The sequence below is a fragment of the Erpetoichthys calabaricus genome, chromosome 3 (assembly GCF_900747795.2).
Source record: "Erpetoichthys calabaricus chromosome 3, fErpCal1.3, whole genome shotgun sequence".
NCBI classification, from domain to species: Eukaryota; Metazoa; Chordata; class Cladistia; order Polypteriformes; family Polypteridae; genus Erpetoichthys; species Erpetoichthys calabaricus.
In genome coordinates this window covers 24,872,191-24,895,253 of record NC_041396.2, presented here as the reverse complement: position 1 = coordinate 24,895,253, position 23,063 = coordinate 24,872,191, and the positions used below count along the sequence as shown (strand labels likewise).

The following is a 23,063-nucleotide window of genomic DNA, read 5'->3' as shown; positions in this document are numbered from 1 at the left end:
ACTTTTTAGGCAGTTTTAGTTTGACCAGTAGGGGGGCTTTCTATTTGAACCCTTTATTTTAATTTAAAATTTTGCTGCAAAAATGATGAAATTTTATAGATTTACATGGATATTGATAAGTGAACAATGTTTAAACAGTGAGAAAGGGGTTTTAGAGTGTTTTTATTTATTTAATTGTAGAGGGTTTCTTTGCAGCCTTTGTCGATTTTCGCAAAACGTTTGACTCAGTTGATCGAGTTGCCCTGTGGGACATCCTGGGGATTCGCGGGATCTCCTTGAGGTTGCTGGATATCATGGCCGGCCTGTACACTGGTGCTCTGAGTGCTGTGCAGAGTGGAGGCAGGACCTCTGTGTTTTTCCCAGTTGATTCTGGGGTTTGTCAGGAGTGTGTTCTGCTCCTAATCTGTTCAATGTTTGTATGGACTGGGTGTTGGGCAAGGTCATGGGGTCCAGCGGCTGTGGGGCATCTGTTGGTGAAGAAAGATTCACGGATCTTGACTTTGCTGTGATCTTCGCGGAGTTAATGGAGGCTCTCATCAGGGCACTCGAGAGACTGAGCAAGGAGTTTGAGTGTCTGGGCTTGCGAGTGTCCTGATAAAAACCAAAATCACAGGCCTTTAATGACCTCTTGGGCACGGCCACAGCAGTGTGTCTGTCTGCGGAGAGAGTGTCGACCTTGTGGAGAGGTTTACTTACCTTGGCAGTGACATTCATGTCTCTGGTGACTCTTCCTATGAAGTCAGTAGACGGATTGGGAGAGCATGGGGGGTCATGAGGTCGCTGGAAAGGGGAGTGTGGCGCTCCCGATATCTATGCAAAAGGACGAAGGTCCAAGTCTTTAGAATCCTGGTGCTTCCCGTCTTGCTATATGGTTGCAAAACATGGACGCTATCCAGTGACCTGAGACGAAGACTGGACTCCTTTGGTACTGTGTCTCTCCAGAAAATCCTTGGGTACTGTTGGTTTGACTTTGTGTTGCACATGGAGTCCTGAATGAGGCACATTACCTGCATTGTGAGGGAGCGTCAGTTACAGCACTACGGCCATGTGGCGCGTTTCCCCGAAGGTGATCCAGCTCGTAAGATCCTCATTGTTGGGGACCCGAGTGGCTGGACCAGACCAAGGGGTCACTCACGTAACACCTGGCTGCGGCAGATAGAGGGTAATTTCCGGAGGGTGGGACTAGACCGTGTGTCTGCCTGGGGTGCTGCAAACCAGGATCCCGAGTTGTTTCGTTGTGTGATGGGAGCGGCAACACACTGTACCAGTGCATGCTCCCCAACTTGACTTGGTGCATGTAACTTTAAGTAAAACGTTATTTTGTGGGATCTGTGTATCTGTGCAAAATTGCCTTCGGGCTTCTATCCCCTACCCTAAAACTAACGTAACCCTAACCTGGTCAATGGTGTAGGCGCATCCTCTCCTCTCACCTATAGCCATGCCTAGTAATAATGGCATCTCGTAAAAAAAGTTCTTCAGCTGCCCAGTTGTTGCACGCTCTTGACAGCGATACGAGCAGCAGAGAGGCCGAGGAGCCTCTCATCAGCAATGATGATGAATTGCAATTGAAACGGACAGTGAAACCGAAAGTGATTCTGATGAATTCAAAAGTGGTGCTCCCTTGGTATTTGCATCATTATTATACTTTTTACACTTCTGACTTCATACTTTTATTGTTGTGCATGTTTTAAATTAAAAAAATTTATTGTGAACCAAAAAATGCAATGCTTTTTTCATGTTTTTTGAGACAAAATGTAATGCTAATGCTTATTGTTGTTCCACAAATCGTTTACAAGAACTAAACAGGTTTAATAACTTTTGTTAATAAACAAGCAAAGAAGTCTGATCTTTGGCACTATATGTAATAGTCTACTAATGCAAAGTCTTTTTGATGTCCACACATACTGTAAGTTTTTATAGAAGATTAACCATTCTTGCAAGATAACACTCTGGCTGCATCAGTATCGGTATCGGTATCGGCAATACTGGCCTCAGTATCACCTGGTGTCTGACTGAAAAGAAAAGTCAACAGTAATGCCCATCACTATCAGGATCCCAACATCTCTCTTAACTTATCAGTAAAAGCAGAGATTTTGGATTACAGGAAGCAGAGGAGAAGTGCCTGCGCTCCCCTGTACATTAATCACATGGAGATAGAAAGGGCAAACTGCCTCATGTTCCTTGGCATAGACATTGCATATAAATTGACTTGGTCCTTAGACACACACACAAAACAACATGAAATGCACGCCAGCATCTCTGTTTGCTCCGGAAGGCTAAAGAAACCTGGCATGAGACCAGTTATTCTTACCAGGTGCACTACTGAGAGCATTCTGCCCGGCTATGTTACTGTAGGCTTTAGCAACTGTTTACTTCAGGAGCACAAGGCTTCTCAAAGGGTGGGGAAGACTGGGGAACACATTATTGACAGGGAGCTGCCAGCCATGCAGGACATTTACCACAAACACTGCTGAAGGGAGTTCTCTCAGGGTCATTAATGACTCCAGCCACTCAGGATACATTCTGTTCAAGCTGATGCTATCTGGTAGGCCCTTCTTGAACATTCCACATTCCTGTGAACTCCAAGACAGTTTTTTCACACAGGTGTTTCGGGCTCCCCAATAACACCAAATGCATAACTTGTTGTTATTCAACTCAATGGGTTCACTCACAAGGGTAAACTTCTTACTGTGAATAAACTGCCAGGCTCGTGAGGTATTTTACATGTGGTAGCACCTATCAGTATGTAAGATTTAGGCTTACTGTGCATTACTGGTATAATCTGGTTTACTAATTATTTAGCCAATCTGCTTGTATTTATACAGTGCATCCGGAAAGTATTCACAGCGCATCACTTTTTCCACATTTTGTTATGTTACAGCCTTATTCCAAAGTGGATTAAATTCATTTTTTTCCTCAGAATTCTACACACCCCATAATGACAACATGAAAAAAGTTTACTTGAGATTTTTGCAAATTTATTAAAAATAAAAAAAAAATTTGCCTTTGCCATGAAGCTCAAAATTGAGCTCAGGTGCATCCTGTTTCCCCTGGTCATCCTTGAGATGTTTCTGTAGCTTCATTGGAGTCCACCTGTGGTAAATTCAGTTGATTGGACATGATTTGGAAAGGCACACACCTGTCTATATAAGGTCCCACAGTTGACAGTTCATGTCAGAGCACAAACCAAGCATGAAGTCAAAGGAATTGTCTGTAGACCTCCGAGACAGGATTGTCTCGAGGCACAAATCTGGGGAAGGTTACAGAAAAATTTCTGCTGCTTTGAAGGTCCCAGTGAGCACAGTGGCCTCCATCATACGTAAGTGGAAGAAGTTCGAAACCACCAGGACTTTTCCTAGAGCTGGCCGGCCATCTAAACTGAGCGATCGGGGGAGAAGGGCCTTAGTCAGGGAGGTGACCAAGAACCCGATGGTCACTCTGTCAGAGCTCCAGAGGTTCTCTGTGGAGAGAGGAGAACTTTCCAGAAGGACAACCATCTCTGCAGCAATCCACCAATCAGGCCTGTATGGCAGAGTGGCCAGACGGAAGTCACTCCTTAGTAAAAGGCACATGGCAGCCCGCCTGGAGTTTGCCAAAAGGCACCTGAAGGACTCTCAGACCATGAGAAAGAAAATTCTCCGGTCTGATGAGACAAAGATTGAACTCTTTGGCGTGAATGCCAGGTGTCACATTTGGAGGAAACCAGGCACCGCTCATCACCAGGCCAATACCATCCCTACAGTGAAGCATGGTGGTGGCAGCATCATGCTGTGGGGATGTTTTTCAGAGGCAGGGACTGGGAGACTAGTCAGGATAAAGGGAAAGATGACTGCAGCAATGTACAGAGACATCCTGGATGAAAACCTGCTCCAGAGTGCTCTTGACCTCAGACTGCGGCGACGGTTCATCTTTCAGCAGGACAACGACCCTAAGCACACAGCCAAGATATCAAAGGAGTGGCTTCAGGACAACTCTGTGAATGTCCTTGAGTGGCCCAGCCAGAGCCCAGACTTGAATCCGATTGAACATCTCTGGAGAGATCTTAAAATGGCTGTGCACCGACGCTTCCCATCCAACCTGATGGAGCTTGAGAGGTGCTGCAAAGAGGAATGGGCAAAACTGGCCAAGGATAGGTGTGCCAAGCTTGTGGCATCATATTCAAAAAGACTTGAGGCTGTAATTGCTGCCAAAGGTGCATCGACAAAGTATTGAGCAAAGGCTGTGAATACTTATGGACATGGGATTTCACAGTTTTTTTATTTTTAATAAATTTGCAAAAACCTCAAGTAAATTTTTTTCATGTTGCCATTATGGGGTGTTGTGTGTAGAATTCTGAGGGAAAAAATGAATTTAATCCATTTTGGAATAAGGCTGTAACGTAACAAAATGTGGAAAAAGTGATGCGCTGTGAATACTTTCCGGATGCACTGTAGATATTCCTTACACACCAATCAGCAACTACAGTAAAACACCTGCCTAATGTTTTGTAGGTCCCCCTTGTGCCACCAAAACCTTCTCTGACCCAGCAAGGCATGGACTGCACAACACCTCTGAAGGTGCCCTGTGGCTACCTGGTATCAAAATGTTAGCAGCAGATCCTTTAAGTCCTGTAAGTTTCAAGGTGGGGCCTCCATGGATCAAACTTGCTTTTCCAGCACATCCTACAGATGCTTGATCTGACTGAGATCTGGGGAATTTGGAGGCCAAGTCACCTTGGTCTCTTTGTCATCAACAATAGCAACATTTATTTCTATAGCACATTTTCATACAAATAATGTAGCTCAAAGCGCTTTACATGGTGAAGAAAAAAGAAAAAAAAAGACAAAGTAAGAATTAAAATAAGACAACACTAATTAACATAGAATAAGAGTAAGGTCCAATGGCCAGGGATGACAGAAAAAACAAAAAAACTCCAGACAGCTGGAGAAAAAAAAAAACAAAATCTGCAGGAGTTCCAGACCATGAGACCGCCCAGCCTCTCTTAAACCACTCCTGAACAATATTTGCCGTGTGGTAGGGCACATTATCCTGCTGACAGAAGCCACAGTCATCAGGGAATATCATTGACGTGAAGGGGTATATGTGATCTGCAGCACCCTTTAGATAGGTGGTACACATCAAAGTAATTTTCACATGAATGCTGGGAACTAAGGATTCTCAGTAGAACATCTCCCAGAGTATCACACCACCTCCGCCGGCTAGCCTTCTTCCTAGGGTGCAACCTGTTACCATCTCTTCCCCAGGTAAACAACACACGCACCTGGCCATCCTCATGATCTTAAAGAAAACGTGATTTGTCAGACCAGGTTACCTTCTCTCATTGCTCAGTTTTCCCTTTCTGGCATTTCCTGTGACAATTGTAGGTGCTATTGTCAATGGACAGGGGTCAGCATGGGCACTCTAATTGATACGTCCCACAGGCAGGTATAAGAATGAGAACAGTGTTTCAAGAAATGAGCCTTAGCAACGGAGAAAAGCTGCAATCCTGCAACAAAATGTGTGTAGTAAGTAACATACTGCCATCTAGTGGCTATGAACAAAAGTAAATAGCAAAATAAGAAATGTATACTAAGTGAAGGTACTGTATATATATAAGGATGTGGTGAGAGAGGACATGCAGGTGATGGGTGTAACAGAGCAAGATGCAGAGGACAGAAAGATATGGAAGAAGATGATCCACTGTGGCAACCCCTAATGGGAGCAGCTAAAAGAAGAAGAAGATAGTAAGCATGAGGCCATTTGTTTATCCTTCCATCCATCCATTTTACAAACCAACTTATCCAGAGCAGGGTTATGGGGAAGCGGGAAGCTATCTCAGCAAGCAGTCAATGCAAGGCAGGAAAAAAGCTGGAACAGAGTGTCTGTCCATTACAGGGTGAACACACACACAAACACACACACACAAACAAACACACACACCCCTAAACTGCACATCTTTGGACAGTGGAAGGAAGTCCATACAGACATGGGGAGAACATGCTGTACTGCCCCAGCCATTTAGATAGATAGATAGATAGATAGATAGATAGATAGATAGATAGATAGATAGATAGATAGATAGATAGATAGATAGATAGATAGATATGAAAGGCACTATATAATAGATAGATAGGTATATAGATATGAAAGGCACTATATATTAGATAGATAGATAGATAGATAGATAGATAGATAGATAGATAGATAGATAGATAGATAGATAGATATGAAAGGCACTATATAATAGATAGATAGATAGATAAATAGATAGATAGATAGATAGATAGATAGATAGATAGATAGATAGATAGATAGATAGATAGATAGATAGATAGATATGAAAGGCACTATATAATAGATAGATAGATAGATAGATAGATATGAAAGGCACTATATAATAGATAGATAGGTAGATAGATATGAAAGGCACTATATAATAGATAGATAGATAGATAGATATGAAAGGCACTATATAATAGATAGATAAATAGATATGAAAGACACTATATAATAGATAGATAGATAGATAGATAGATAGATAGATAGATAGATAGATAGATAGATAGATAGATAGATATGAAAGGCACTATATGATAGATAGATAGGTAGATAGATATGAAAGGCACTATATAATAGATAGATAGATAGATAGATAGATAGATAGATAGATAGATAGATAGATAGATAGATAGATAGATATGAAAGGCACTATATAATAGATCGATAGATAAATAGATATGAAAGACACTATATAATAGATAGATAGATAGATAGATATGAAAGGCACTATATAATAGATAGATAGATAGATATGAAAGGCACTATATAATAGATAGATAGATAGATAGATAGATATGAAAGGCACTATATAATAGATAGATAGGTAGATAGATATGAAAGGCACTATATAATAGATAGATAGATAGATAGATAGATAGATAGATAGATAGATAGATAGATAGATATGAAAGGCACTATATAATAGATAGATAGATAGATATGAAAGGCACTATATAATAGATAGATAGATAGATAGATAGATAGATAGATAGATAGATAGATAGATAGATAGATAGATAGATATGAAAGGCACTATATAATAGATAGATAGGTAGATAGATATGAAAGGCAGTATATAATAGATAGATAAATAGATATGAAAGGCACTATATGATAGATAGATAGATAGATAGATAGATAGATAGATAGATAGATAGATAGATAGATAGATATATGAAAGGCACTATATAATAGATAGATAAATAGATATGAAAGGCAGTATATAATAGATAGATAAATAGATATGAAAGGCACTATTAGATAGATAGATAGATAGATAGATAGATAGATAGATAGATAGATAGATAGATAGATAGATAGATAGATATGAAAGGCACTATATGATAGATAGATAGATAGATAGATAGATAGATAGATAGATAGATAGATAGATAGATAGATAGATAGATAGATATGAAAGGCACTATATGATAGATAGATAGATAGATAGATAGATAGATAGATAGATAGATAGATAGATAGATAGATAGATAGATAGATAGATAGATAGATAGATAGATAGATAGAGTCTGAACACACAAAGGAATTACTAAAAAGGAAGAAAATTTAAAAAGAAAGGGAAACATCTGACTTGGCTGTGACCGTCCCAGTGAGGCACTATACAGGTGTATTTCTGTTGGTATAAAGGAGTGTTAGTGTTTCCTGACACACTTCTGCTGAATTATTTGTTGGCTGAAAGTGTTCAGTGTTGGTGTGTTACAGAGAGGATGTGCAACATTGTTCAAAATGGCACTCAGGAGTCCAGAGTGTGTCCTATAACTGAGCTTGCCCATTTAATTAGCTTGTTCATTTGGTGGGCTTCTGTTGAAGTGACGTTTCCAGCCCAGCACACCACAGTGTAGAAAATCACACTGGTCATCACAGTTACAGAAGATGTTCAGGATGTCACTACTCATATTATATGAGCACATTCTCCTGAGGAGAGAGAGCCTGCTCTGCAATTTCCTCTATAGTTCTTCCGTGTTACAAGACAAGTTCAACTTGTCATTAATGTGGACCCCCAAGTACATGTAGGAGTACACCACCTCTGCATCCACTCCATACAGGCGCTTTAGTGGTGAAAGTCAATAAGCAGTTCCTTGGTTTTGCTGCAGGTTTCTTGCAGACTGCATCAAGTTCTCCACCAGAATTCCCCAAATATTGCTGCATTCATTTTACCCACACAAACCTTCCAGGGTGGGGCACAAGCAACAAAGTTCTCCACCCGACTCCTGATCCTCTGTCTCATCTCCCTTGTTGATAGACCACCTAAGTGCAGAATCATCTGAGACTCTCTGCAAGTGACATGACCTGCTGTTATATTTATACCCTGAGGTGTAGAGAGTAACAAGGAAAGGAGTCGGCACCGTTCCTTGTGGTGCTCCAGTGTTTCTCACATCAATAACAGAAACACAGTTCTTGAATCTCACAAATTGCCAGACACAGAATCCATTTTCCTGGACACCATATGCTCATCCACTTTCCTCACTCGTCTTCTTCTTACCCAGTCATTCAACTTTTGTGGCCGGCCTGCTCAATGCAGATTTAAGAGCTACCCATACTTGCTCCATTTCTTCAATTTAACTGGATATTCAGTGACTTGGATATTTTCTTGTCTCCATTTGTGTTATTTCGGCACCATTTCACAGAATTGTTTGGAGTGTTTTTTTTTTGTCTTCATTGTGTATGTTAGACCACCATGGTGACTCAACTCAAATCGGACCATTTTAGATACTTATGCATTCATCCTACAGTCAATGGAAACCCCAGGTAGGTGACCTCCATTGAACTAACTCTGTGACTTCTGAAACCAACGGTCCGCCCCAGTGATGACTTAGGGGTGTCATACTAAAGGGGTTGAATACTTAGTGATCAATTGTGTTTTATGTTTGTAATCAATTTAGACCATTTTACAGAGATCTGCTTTCAACTTGACATTAAAGAGCCTTTTTCTGTTGATCAATGACAAAATACAAAATTAAGCCCACTGTAATTCAAAGTTGTATAACAATAAAATGTGAAATTTCCAAGGGGGTGAATACTTTTCTTCTGTGCCTTGAGCATGGGAAAGGCACTATATGAATAAAATGTATTATCCATCCATCCATCCATTATCCAACCCGCTGAATCCTAACTACAGGGTCACGGGGGTCTGCTGGAGCCAAACCCAGCCAACACAGGGCGCAAGGCAGGAACCAATCCCAGGCAGGGCGCCAACCCACCGCAGGACACACACACACACACCAAGCACACACTAGGGCCAATTTAGAATCACCAATGCACCTAACCTGCATGTCTTTGGACTGTGGGAGGAAACCCACGCAGACTCGGGGAGAACATGCAAACTCCACGCAGGGAGGACCTGGGAAGCGAACCCAGGTCCCCAGGTCTCTCAACTGCGAGGCAGCAGCACTACCCACTACGCCACCGTACCGCAAAATGTATTATTATTATTATTATTATTTTTAAAGGTTTTGTATATGTCCATTAATGTCTCTCTATTATAATAAAAAAAATCCTGGGACGAGACAAGACTTTTTAGCCTGGGACGAGACGTGACTTTCTCAGAGAGACACTTTCACGCCCCGCGAGACGAGACTTTGTGCCAAGAGATTTAACCATGCCCAGGGCTGGAAATAAAAGACAAAGAGTAGATGACAAAGTAGAACATCGTAAAGAATTCAAAAACGTTGGTGCGATACACATGCAGAGCAGGTTAGAGGTAATGAAAGTACTAAAATTCGAAAGTCTCAAAAAAATGATAGTAAAGATCGCGTTAGCGCAAACAAATGGAAATTATTACTCAGTGAAATAACGGAACAGCGAAAGGAGATCGAACTTTAAGTCGGAGACTTGTAGATCGTCTGATTTATGTTGCCATCAGGGAGAGGTAGTGTTTCGTCCCAATGAAGACGTGTATCCACAAGAATTAAAAGATTTGTTATTTGGTGAAAGTGAAATCCAAATCTGCGTGTAACGCAGGTCCGTTGGTAAGTGAAGCAAGCAGGGGGTGAAGCCCCCTAGTAACACAAAGAGATATTTATCTGCTTGTCAATAAAGTTTAAGACCACCATGAGTTGAGGCCATCCTCACACGTGGGCTGATATTGCTTCTTTTTATGAATTTATGTTAAGATCTGCACTGGATATGAAAAGGATGGACAGAATTAGAAATGAGTACATTAGAGGAAGTCAGCTCCCTAATTTTTGCCCCGCAAAGAGGAAGAGATCCAACATTACCAAATATTAAAGAAATGTAAATAGTGAACAATTGGGGTTGGTAAGAATTTCATCTTCACATCCAGCTTTTGTAAAGGTCTATTTTCTTTTTTTTTTTTTTTGCAGGGTGGTCTTAAGGCAGTGATCTGGACAGATGTCTTCCAGATGATCATCATGTTGTCAGGATTCTTGGCGATAATTATTCGTGGAGCCGTGGTACAAGGTGGTGTTCAGCGAATTTGGAATGACTCATACTATGGAGGTAGACTGGATATCTGGGAGTGAGTAGCAAAGCTGGAAGGGATTTGAGGTTGTACATTAATTTAAAAAAACTATTTAGATTTTCCTAACGGATTGAGCATTACATAACAAAACATATCCTTGTCAAAGCCACTTAATCCAAATTCATGGTTTTGGTCAGCCTGAGCCTACCCTGGCAAAACTGGGCCATCCTGATCAGGGTGCCAGTCCACACTCATGCCAGGCTAATTTAGAGTTGCTAATCTTGTTGGCTTTGGTGATGTGAGAGGAAAGATGGAGTACCCGGGAGGAGAACCCACACAAACATTAGACAAATTCTAACCAGAAAGCTTTCAAAACACCATAGTCTGGATCCAAGAGGCAGCAGCACTGATTATTGTGCCAAAAAAGAGTAAATATGACAAAGGTGTGATGACACTGGACAACACAGATTCTGCTTCCTGAACACTTCTGGGTGTAGCCATCTTCTAGGTCTCGGCCTGGCAATGACTAAGATCTTTCCCTCACATACCATTTCCATGCAATCACTTATTTTGGCAAATTCCTTTCATATTATAAGTACAGAGGATTCAGAAAGGTTTCAAACCTCTTCACATTCTGCACACTTTACGGTGTTATTGATATAATTTAAAATGGATACATTTGCCACTTTCAGTTTACACTCAACAACCCATAGTGACAAAGTGAAAACATGTTTTCCGAAAGGTTTGCAGCTTTATTTTAAATTAAAATTGAAATCTCTCATTTATATAAGAATTCAAGACCCTAAATTCAGTACTTGGTGGAAGTCCCTTTGGCAGCAATTCCAGCTTTGAGTCTTCTTTGACAAGCCTGGATTTAGTCAGTGTATCCCATAGATCCTCTCAAGCTCTGTTAGTCTGTAAACGTCCATCTTCAGGTCTCTCCACAGATCTTCTGTGGGGTTTAAGTCTGAGCTTTGGCTGTGCCACTCAAGGACACTCAGGGACTTGTCCCAAAGCCGCTCCAGCATTGCCTTGGCTGTGCGTCATCACCCAAGTCTGAGTTCACATGCATTCTGGAGCAGGTTTTCTTCAGGGACATTCATTTAGTCTTCTGTCAATTCTGACCAGTCCTCCTGCCACTGCTACTGAGAAGCACTACCTTAGCATGATGATACCACTGCCATGCTTCACCGTAGAAATGATACTAGGCATACATTGTGCTTGGGGTTCTGCCCAAAGACTTCAATTCTGGTCTCATCAGACCAGAGACTCTTTTTCCTCATGCTGTCAGAGTCCTTTAAATGCAGTTTGGTAAACTCCAACAAGGCTGGCCACTCTACCATAAAATCCTGATTGATGGAGTGTTGCTGAGGTGGCTGTCCTTCTGACTGGTTCTCCCATCTCAGCAGTCAACTTCTGGCGCTCCTTTAGAGTGGCCATTGGATACTTGGTCATCTCCCTGGTCAAGGCTGTTCTTGCCCAGTTACTTAGTTTGGCCGAGGCCAAAGAGGTCCTGGAGGTTCTCAACGTATTCAGTTTTACAAATTATTGAGGCCACTGTGCTCCTGGGAGCACTCAAAGCTTTACATGTGGTTTTATCTCCTTGTCTTTGGTCTATGTCTCACCACAATTCAATTGCGGAGGTTCCTTGAACTTCATGGCTTGGTTTTTGTGAATTGTGGACCTTCTTTACACAAGACCACATATGCCTTTCTAAAATATCATGTCCAATCAGTTAACTGTGCCACAGGTGGACTCCATTCACATTCTGGACACATCTCATGGAGAATTCAAGCAAACAGGATGCCCCAACCACAATTTGGAATGCCTGCACAGCAAAGACTCTTAATCCTTACATGAAGGAGAGATTACAGTGTTTGATTTTTAATACATTTACAAACTTTTCTGAAAACATTTTCACTTTATCATTAAGGGTTATTGAGTGTAGATAGACAGGCAAAAAAGGCATCTTTGCCCATTTATAATTAAATCCACAGCAGAGGAAAGTGAGCAGAAAGTGAAGGGGTCTGAATGCTTTCTGAATCCACTGTATACACAGACGGGACAACAACTGCAAGTGGAACATCAGAGGTGATCTAAAAGGAGTAGGACTGCTACTATGAGTCCAGCTCAGATATATCAGGTCCTGGTGCTTCATTTCCAAATGGGACAGCCATGCTAAAGAAGAACTGGCTACTCCATAATCATTTTATTCCACGGCAGAAACGTTTGGCACCTAAACCTTATGTTGATCCTAAAATCTGAACTGATAAAAAATTTTGTTAAGTGATGAACAAAAAACAAGAAGAAGTTCGATATTTGACACAGATGCTTCCACAAATAACTGATGCCACAATTAAGGATAGTATTTTTGTTGGCCCACAAATCAGACATGACTTTAATCTGAAGCATTAGAATATTAGAACATTAGAACGTTCTGGGCGAGAACAGGCCATTCAGTCCAAAAAAGCTCGCCAGTACTATCCACTTATTTCTTCCAAAAAAACATCCAAGTCGAGTTTTAAAAGTCCCTAAGGTCTAACTGTCTACAACACTACTTGGTCGCTTATTCCAAGTGTTTATCGTTGTTTCTGTAAAGAAAAACTTCCTAATGTTTGCATTAAATTCACCCTTAATAAGTGTTTAACTGTGTCCCCATGTTGTTGATGAACTCATTTTAAAGTCACAGTCTCGATCCACTGGACTAATTCCCTTCATGATTTTAAACACTTCAATCAGGTCTCCTCTTAATCTTCTTTTCTATAAAGGCTCAGCTTTTTTAATCTTTTCTCATAACTCATCCCCTGTAGTCCTCTAATCAGCATAGTCACTCTTCTCTGGACCTCTTCTAGTGCTGCTATGTCCTTTTTGTAGCCTGGAGACCAAAACTGCACCCAGTACTCCAGATGAGGCCTCACCAGTGTGTTATAAAGCTTGAGCAGAACCTCCCGTGACTTGTACTCCACACATCAAGGCGCTATATAACCTGACATTCTGTTAGCCTTCTTAATGGCTTCTGAACGCTGTCTGGCAGTTGATAGTATTGAGTCCACCACGACTCCTAAATCCTTCTCATAAGGTGCATTTTGATTTTCAGACCCCCCATTGTGTATTCAGACCTGACATTTTACTTCCTATGTGTAATTCTTTACATTTACTGACATTAAATTTCATCTGCCACAAATCTACCCAAGCCTGTATGCTGTCCAAGTCCCTCTGTGATGATTCAACAGATTTGAGATTATGACCCATTCCACCTATCTTGGTATTATCTTTTGCAAACTTTACCAGTTTGTTACTTATATTCCTATTCAAATCATTTATTTATATTAAAAATAGTAGTGGCCATTGCACTAGCCCCTGCTGGACACAACTCTTCACATCAGCAAATTCTGAGAAAGTTCCTCATACCCAGCTACACATCACACCCTGAGCTGCCACTGCTTTCTGAAAGTCCACATAAATAATCTCATCTGCTCCAATTTCATTGTATCCTTTGTTGCTTCCTCATAGAAGTCCAGCATGTTAGTAAAACACGACCTCCTCCTTCTGAACCCACGCTGACTGTTCAGTAAAACTCCTCTTCTTGCCATGTGTTGCTCAATCTTATCCTCAAGAATTGCTTCCATTAATTTACCTGTGATGCACATTAAGATTACTGGCCTATAATTCCTTAGATCTGCCCGGTCACCCTATTTATATAACAAGATTTTTCTAACAAGATATTTCTATTTTCCAGTCCTTTCAAATTTCCTCAGGGCACAGTGACTTCTTAAAAATATGTGTACTTTTGATTTTTCAGATCACCCATTGTGTATTAAATCCTTACATTTATACTTCCTACTTGTAATTCTGACATTAAATTTCATCTGCCACAAATTTGCCCAAGCCCGTATGCTGTCCAAGTCCCTCTGTGATGTTTCAACAGATTCCAGATTATGAGCCATTCCACCTATTTTGGTATCATCTGCAGACTTAACCAGTTTGTTATTTATATTCCTACCCAAGTCATGTATGTATATTAAACTAGCAGCAGTCCCAGTACTGACCCCATGCTGGGCACCACTCTTAATTTTCCTTATGATTCTGAGAAGGTTCCTCACCTCATCACCCTCTGCTTCCTCTGACTGAGACAATTTTGCGCCCATCTACACACCACACCCTGAACTGCCACTTATTTTAGTTTGATGCCCAACCTCTCGTGTGGCACCTTATCAAATGCTTTGTGAAAGTCCAGATAAATAATATCATCTGCTCCACTTTGATCGTATCCTTTTGTTGCCTCCTCATAGAAAACACAACCTCTATCTTCTGACCCCAAGCTGACTGTTCAGTTAAACTCCTGCACTTGCCTTGCGTTGCTCAGTCTTATCCTTAATAATTCCCTCTGTTAGTTTTCCTGTTGGGCGGCACGGTGGCGCAGTGGTAGCACTGCTGCCTTGCAGTTAGGAGACCCGGGTTTGCTTCCCGGGTCCTCCCTGCATGGAGTTTGCATGTTCTCCCCGTGTCTGCGTGGGTTTCCTCCGGGCGCTCCGGTTTCCTCCCACAGTCCAAAGACATGCAGGTTAGGTGCATTGGCAATTCTAAATTGGCCCTAGTGTGTGCTTGGTGTGTGGGTGTGTTTGTGTGTGTCCTGCGGTGGGTTGGCACCCTGCCCGGGATTGGTTCCTGCCTTGTGCCCTGTGTTGGCTGGGATTGGCTCCAGCAGACCCCCGTGACCCTGTGTTCGGATTCAGCGGGTTGGAAAATGGATGGATGGATGGATGGATGAATTTTCCTGCGATACACATTAAGCTTACTGTCCTATAGCTGCTTGGATCTGCCTGGTCTCCCCTTTTATATAATGGGATAATATTTAGCATTTTCCTGTCCTTCACAATTTCCCTAGTGTGCAGTGACATATTAAAAATATGCGTCAAGGGTTTACATGTGTACTCACTTACCTCCTTAAGAAGCAGTTCACATATCAGCTAGTGGATCCAGAGGGTATCAAATGGATGGTATCAAAGGTGGCAAACTATGCCCAGCATGCTTCAAGCAAACAAAACCATGAAGTGCCATATGTCGTTAAAGACTCATTCTTCACGTTCACACTCGGACTTCTTCCTGCTGGTCTTGGTGCAGTCAGTGACAAACATGGCAAAAAGTTTCATTATGATACTGCAATGATGGAAAAATTGTATCAGGGCAAGAGGAATTCATCAATGCTGGCTGACTATTGTTGGACACTGAAATGAGAACCATCAGATGCTGACTACAAACAAAAATCAGCAGCAACACATCTTAGCTGAACTGAACTGACGCAATGACTCAGAATCATTAAATGATTAAACACACTAAATTCAATACAAGTTGATTTTGTTTTTCTCCAAATTCCTAGGTGGAACATTCAATCTGAAATTATTTTTGTGTTTACCTTGGAGCTGCTTATCAAACAAAAAAGATAATAATAATCCTGATGCAAAACATTTGGAAAAAAATGGTTGTCCAGTGAATACTGAATCTGAACCAAGAGAATGGAGGATTGATTAACTTGTAAGAGACATGTGGTCCAGCACAGCCGGGACTCTGAAATCTACTTCTTACATTAAATGTCTGTCATGTACATCATGTACTTTGAACTATGGGTGACACCGGGGCACAGTGGAAGGCACTGCTGCTTCATGGACCGATTATCCTGGGTTAGAACCCTGCGCCCACTCATTGTCCCTGCGCTGTCTACTTGTGTCCACCATGTCTGTGTGGATTTTCATGTTGGCACCTACATCATAAAAGACTGTCGTTTCCAAACTGGTCCCTCTATTATATAGTGCCTTTCATATCTATCTATCTATCTATCTATCTATCTATCTATCTATCTATCTATCTATCTATCTATCTATCTATCTATCTATCTATCTATCTATCTATCTATCTATCTAAAATCTGGCACAGCATATCCCTGTCTTGGAATAAACAGGTCAGGGAATGACTGACTGACATTGAGTTCAACTATCTCACAGATATTTATTTATTTATTTATGCAGAACTGTACAAAGGTTTAGGTGCACCAACTGTAGTGTCTGGCTATGTCAGGTTGCTCCCAACAGGCAAAGCCTGGCAGATCACTTCACAATAACTGGCATGCATTAGGAACGCATTAGAAATGGGCCAACAGGCTTTAATTTTACTGAAAGTAACACCAATGTGCTTCAAGACCACGAGCAGCCAGTTGTGATTATTTTGGGGCCTCCTTTGCTAAATTCCTGCTGCCTTCAATGAGTGTTTTTCAACTTTGCAGTGTACATTTGTGACGGTGTGGGTTAGCTCCATGCTCCCACTTTCATTTTTGGGAGCCTCTTGAACCCAACACTGCCGATAATGTAACCGGATGAGCATGGCAGATGAGGACAAAACACACATGAAGGAAGGGGATGATGAAAAGTGTTCAAGTGCTTTTATTAAAAGAAACAAATCGAATCAGTATTCAAAAAGGTGCAGTGCTCCAAACTGTCAATAAATAAATAAATCTCTCTAATATTATAAAAAAAAATCTTGCGACGAGACTTTTTTCCTGCGATGAGACGTAATCTTTGAAGAGAGACAGAGAGGCAGAGAGACACGTTCACGTCCCGCGAGACGGACAAGTCACGTCATACTTACAACCTTTGGAAGCAAGTCCTGTGATACACACACAAGCAGAGCAGGTTAGAGATAATGGAAGTAGGAAAATTCGAAAGTCTCAAAAAAATGAGAGGAAAGATCGCATTACAACAAACAAACAGAAATTATTACTCTGTGAAATAATGGAACAGCAAAAAGAAATAGAATAGTGTTTGAGGATGTCTGGGGGAGAAGAGAGACAAGGCAGTGAGACCAAAGGACAGCTGCTGTACAGGCTTGTAAAAGTTCAAAGTGTCGCACGAAATGCAGATCACAAGCCAGCAGCTGATTGAGCAAAGAGGAGGTAAAAAAACTGCATTTGTTTCCCATTGTATCACCGGTAAAGAGGGGTTTCAGAGGAGCGACCGTGTCTCCTTGGGGTGCGTTCAACCCCCCTCTTCTCAATGACGAGTAACGCTGGCTGGATGGCAAGCGAAGCTGCAGGGGGCGAAGTAATCCATAAAATTCAGTGAATGTGCAGAGGTTAAAATGAATAAATAAAGAACTGCTAACAAAGCGATGGTTTCACACATAAATCAACATAAAATGTCTGTTGCTGTGTGCTTTGGCTGCTGTCGGCGTCTGTTTGTCATCTCTGGCTGCTGCTCGGGGGCGGCTCAACCAGAAGAAATGCCCTGGTGGGCCGGCTGCTTGGCTATTTTCATGTGATGGTGGCAGTCACAGTGCAATGCAATCTGATTCGTACCTCTCCTCATCGTAAGTGCCGATATCCTCCTAGGCGAACGTTGCCCTTAACGGGCACATAAGCTATGCCAGCGTTTCTCAACCTGTAAGTATTTGCGACCCGAGTTTTCATAACAGTTTTAATCGTGTCCCCCCTAATGTTTTTTTGAAACCCTAATAAAATTTATTCCTATATTTTTTGCTACCGATACACCGCTACAAGTTAAAAATTTTCCTACGAATAGTGAAATTACACCACATATGGCAACATTCACGCCCCCTTTTTTGTTACTTTGTCACTACGATCAGCTGATGCTGGTACCTCAATTTCATTTTCGAGTCTAGCAAGTCAGAGTCTGATTCAGCGATAATACACAAAATGTCACCCGTGGTGGATTTTACTTTGCACATTCGCTTTGGTCTCTCGTCAAATGTTGATGCCATTTTAGAGGTTGTTTGCTCTTCGCTACTCATTCATGTGAAGGAAATTGAAGTCAAATCAATGAAGAAAACTTTCCTTCTAGCAAAGAGAGTCAAACTAAAACGGATCAGCGAGTTTTGTTGCCGATTAAGGCTGATTACCATCTTCTACCCCTGAATTTCAACAAAAGTCGACATCCGCCCTGAAAGAGTTAAAACAAGGTTAAAACAATGGAAGAGTAGTTTAAAATTCACAGTCCCAGGTGCTTCCCTTTAAAAACTGACGCCTCTCCAGCTTATCCTACTCAGACCTCACGGCACGGAGAGACGTCAACCAACAGGCGCAGGCACCCTGGCCCGTGTCCCCGCCACCCAATCCATGGCGTTCCATGGGGAGCCACCGTACCCTGCTCCCACAACCACCTCTGCCTTTCCACGCAGTCCTCTCACCACTGCCAATTGTTGGTTCCAGGACACTCCTGAGCATGATGGTTACTCCTGCTCCCCTTGTCCCCTCCTTCTCTCTCTAACCACCAGCTTCCTATCGCTCCTGACTCTCTTCTTCCTTTCATTAACCTCCGCCCTTTTTTCTCTCCGTTCTCTTTTTTTCCTCTTGTGCCAGCTCATTCTTCTATGGCTCCATGGGTGCAGCATCTCAATCGTGGACTGCAGGGAGCTGATGAAGCACTTGAGAAAGGCAGCGTCCTCTCGCGTGGGTGCATCTCGCCCCAATTACTCCACCAACCAGCTGCGTGAGTGCGCCCACGGAGAATGAGCATATTCATTATTAAAACGGCCGTTCTTTCAGAGCCGCAGACCCGCTATACCACATACCTTCCCACTTAAGCCACCAGTTGCACGGTAAGGCTCCAACCTCTACTATCCCAGTGCATTTGGTGGTCCAGGTCTGTGGCTCGGCCCTGTCACTGCACTAAAAACAATAAAAAAATAAAAGCACTAAACCAACCACACACTAAAACCAACCCAAGCCCCCTTGTAAAATCAGGACATTAAAAGATTAAGAACTTTTAATACAGAAATAAAACCAAACAAATAATCAGTCCATTAAAACATTCAGCCCTTAAAATGTCCTCCTCAGGCTTGAGTTTGTGGGTTCTTTAATATGTCAAACATCTACTCCACTTGCTGTTCTGTCTCCTTTCTTCAGTCGTCATCTGCCATGCTCATCTTGGTTACGGTACTGACGGTGTTGGGATCAAGAGGATCCCAAGAATGACGAGAGAGCATAGAGCCAACCTGCACCGTTACAACATTTGACAGATACGCTGTTTAACAATACATTTGAACACTCATCTCTTCATCCATTATTTCCAGTATTTAAATGCTGGGTGTGGAAAAGGCCAGTCCTTCACGAAATATCATTTACATTTACTCATTTTGCTGATGCCTTTTTCCAGTAATTAAAATGTAAGATTATTAAGGTGACTCACAACATTTATGATATGAACGGTTACATTTGTTGTTGGTTTTCCAGTTGGCGCACAGGCAGATCAGGTGACTTGCTTAGGGTCACACAACATCAGTAGCAGAATATGAACCCACAACCTCAGGGTTTGAAGTCCAAATCCTTAACCCCTACGTCACACTGTCTGCTAATCAGTGCTGGTATGCCATACAACACCCTCTTAAAAATGCCCACACTGTTGCACTAGGCAATTAAAGGTGGTCAACCCACATAGCATCACATCTTTGGATTGTGAGAGGATACCCATCTGCACACAGAGAGAACCAACAAACCCCACACAGAAGAAAGAACTTATCTGCCATCCAAGTGCTATGAAATAGTAGAACTGCCTGCTGCTCTGACATGCAACCCTGGGACAAGATAAACACTCCGAGTTCTTCAGCTGCCCTCATGGTCAACACCATCTCTAGAGGAAATTATCACAAGCATCATGCAGGACCAAAGATACCAAACTAAGATGAAGCCCCCCCCAGGCCTCTTAGGACCTCACTAATGACTGTTTCTGTTACAGCTTTGACCCTGATCCCCTGAAACGCCATACCTTCTGGACAGTTGTGGTTGGAGGTTCTCTGATGTGGACATCCATCTATGCCATTAACCAGTCTCAGGTCCAAAGGTACATCTCCTGTCGGAGCCAACTGCACGCAAAGATGTGAGTATGTCCAGCCCAGCCAGAAGAGTTAATGAGGACAGGAGAGGAGCTGCTGTCCAGTCTGGAAAATTGAAAAGAGGAGGATCAGCTAAGATAGATAGATAGATAGATAGATAGATAGATAGATAGATAGATAGATAGATAGATAGATAGATAGATAGATAGATAGTGACAAGGACACAAGCAAAACACAAAATTAGAGAAAGATTGGTCAGGATGGATAAGGAGAGAGCAGTTGTCTGTGGCCACCATTCCCTTTTTTGTTGGTGGTCTCTGCAGTGCCCCTGTTGTCACTTTCATTTTCACCAAAGCAGGTGAAGTTGATTCTCAAACGCTTGTGCCTCCTAACTGGACAGACCAGGGTGGGCAAATTAATTCCTGGAGGGCCGCAGTGGCTGCGGGTTTTTGTTCCAACCCAGTTGCTTAATTAGAAAACAATCCTTGCCAATAATTACATTTCATGGCTTGTTAGTGCTTTAACTCTGCTATGTCAAGTCATTCTCATATCCTAGATTTTTTTTTTCCATTCTAAGGATATCATCCAAATACTTGGAAGTGTAAAACGGATGAGTAATTCTCAGTCCTTCACTTTTTTCTCTTCTCTTTCCTTCCAAGTATTTAATTAAACCAAATAGTGCACAATAAACACACACAGGTGTAAAGGGTGACAAGCAAAATGGATAACTGCTGGTTTCTTTTGTCATTTGCATCTTATTGCTAATAAGGAGCAGTTAAAAACCAAGAATGCAGCTGTTTAAGACTTAAATAAGCAATAAGGGTTCATAATCTTAACGAGGGAGACAACTAAAATGAAGCAGAAGTGTTTCTAGAGCAATAAGGGCTTCTTATTAAGCAATTGGGTTGGAACAAAAACCTGCAGCCACTGCGGCCCTCCAGGAATGACTTTGCCCACCCCTGGGACAGACTGATATCCCTGAAGCTTCACTGACTTGGTGTTCGAAAGTGATGATCAAGTGTTCCCTTCATTTTTTTTTGAGCAGTGTAACTCCATTGTAATCTTTGCCCCAAAAATGATCATTTTGCCTTCTTACTTGTCCTCTTGTCCTGCTACAGGTCGCTATACATTAACATGGTTGGATTGTGGATCACTGTGACTCTGGCCATGGTTACAGGGTTTACCATGTACTCCATTTACTCACAATGTGACCCTCTGAGTGTGGGAAAAGTCAGCGCTCCCGATCAGGTACTAGTAAGCGCTCTCATTTCATGAAAAACCACAACAGAACCCAACTAAATTAAAAGCAGGGGGTAATCGTCAGAAGTATTCCAGAAGTGAGTTCTCGATTTGAGACATGAGGTGTTTAAGTGGAAACTGGGCTCATGATCTGCTCCACAGTGGTATCAGTGTAGAAACAAGGAAACAGCTGAATCTGGAGGCCACATGTGGCACAGCTGGATTAAACATTTGACTGCGGTGATTGTTAATTGGCTCTGTCTTCTGATTGGGTGATGATGTGTCATATGTTACAAGATGTAAAAAATATATTTGTCAAGCAATTTATTATTGCTATTTTGTAATTTGACATCAACATTTGAAAGGCAACATTTAACTTTTTGAATTTTAGAATTTTTATTGCTGAACATGTTGCCTGAGTTTTGCTGGAGTTGTGTGGTCACCATGCCGATGCTGTATGATGCTATTAAACACACCATAATGTTTCATGTTATCCAATCAAATCACTTATATGAAGGTATCATGTCAGTGTAATGTGTAATGATTCTCTGAGCTGCACTTTTCCTCTTCCACTCCTACTCATTCAGAAGTTTTTGTTTCCTCTTCAGCTCCTGCCTTATCTGGTGATGGACATCTTGGCAGATTATCCCGGTGTGCCAGGGCTCTTCGTGGCGGCCGCATACAGTGGCACCCTCAGGTCAGTGCCAGATCTGCAAACATAAAGACGCATGAACACCATCTGTATGTCAGCTTGGGGTGTTTGTATTGAACCGTCTGAGATTCTTGTGGAAAACCTGATGATTTAGTTTGTTTTTTTCGGCTAAGATTCCACGGCCTTGGTCTGGAAGAAAAGATGAATTAGTGGTATGGTTTGTAAAGAGGTTGGAAACTTAAACAGCTGGCTACTTTTAAGTATAAGGATAAATTAAACACACTGTTTTTCAGGTTCATTCATCTGCACGGTCATAAAACAAAAGACTGTGCAGTTACCTGTTGTAAGGATTTTGGGGATTTGTTGAAACTCCTTAATCCTGTTTGTGGCCCACTGACTAAAACTTTTGATTTTACACCAGAGGGTTGGCAGTTCAAACCCCTCCTTATATGTACTGTAAGATTCCCAGAGAATCACATACTCTTTTTTTAAAACCAATCATAACTATAGTTCCCCATTGAAAGGTGTTATATTCAATAAAGCTGTTTCATTTGCTCATCCATTTGATTTTTCTTGATTAGGGTTAATAGGGTGCAGGGGCTTCATCTGTAGTATGTGCTTATGTTTATCAGGTCTGGTCAGGTTAGGGAGCATGCACTGGTACACCCAACCACATGATGAAACAGCTCGGGATCCCAGTTGGCAACCCCCCCAGGCAAAAACACGGTCCAGTCCCACCCTGTGGAGATGATCATCCATCTGCCACAGCCAGGTGTTACATGGATGGCCTCTTTGCCTGGTCCAGCCTCTCAGGTCTTCAACAATGAGGGTCCTGTGAGCCGAATCGCGCCA

General features: G+C 41.9%; 2 protein-coding genes across 4 annotated transcripts in view; one reads left to right on the top strand and one right to left on the bottom strand.

Moving 5' to 3' along the window:
• slc25a55a (solute carrier family 25 member 55a) overlaps positions 1-23,063 on the bottom strand; it is a 640,168-nt gene that overhangs the window by 256,547 nt on the left and 360,558 nt on the right. The window lies entirely within an intron of this gene.
• slc5a8l (solute carrier family 5 member 8, like) overlaps positions 1-23,063 on the top strand; it is an 86,528-nt gene that overhangs the window by 36,096 nt on the left and 27,369 nt on the right. Inside the window, exons 5-8 of the mRNA XM_028796489.2 lie at positions 10,383-10,537; positions 20,224-20,364; positions 21,439-21,568; positions 22,168-22,256. Coding sequence (XP_028652322.1) covers positions 10,383-10,537; positions 20,224-20,364; positions 21,439-21,568; positions 22,168-22,256 — 515 coding nt within the window. The remainder of the gene's footprint in view (positions 1-10,382; positions 10,538-20,223; positions 20,365-21,438; positions 21,569-22,167; positions 22,257-23,063) is intronic.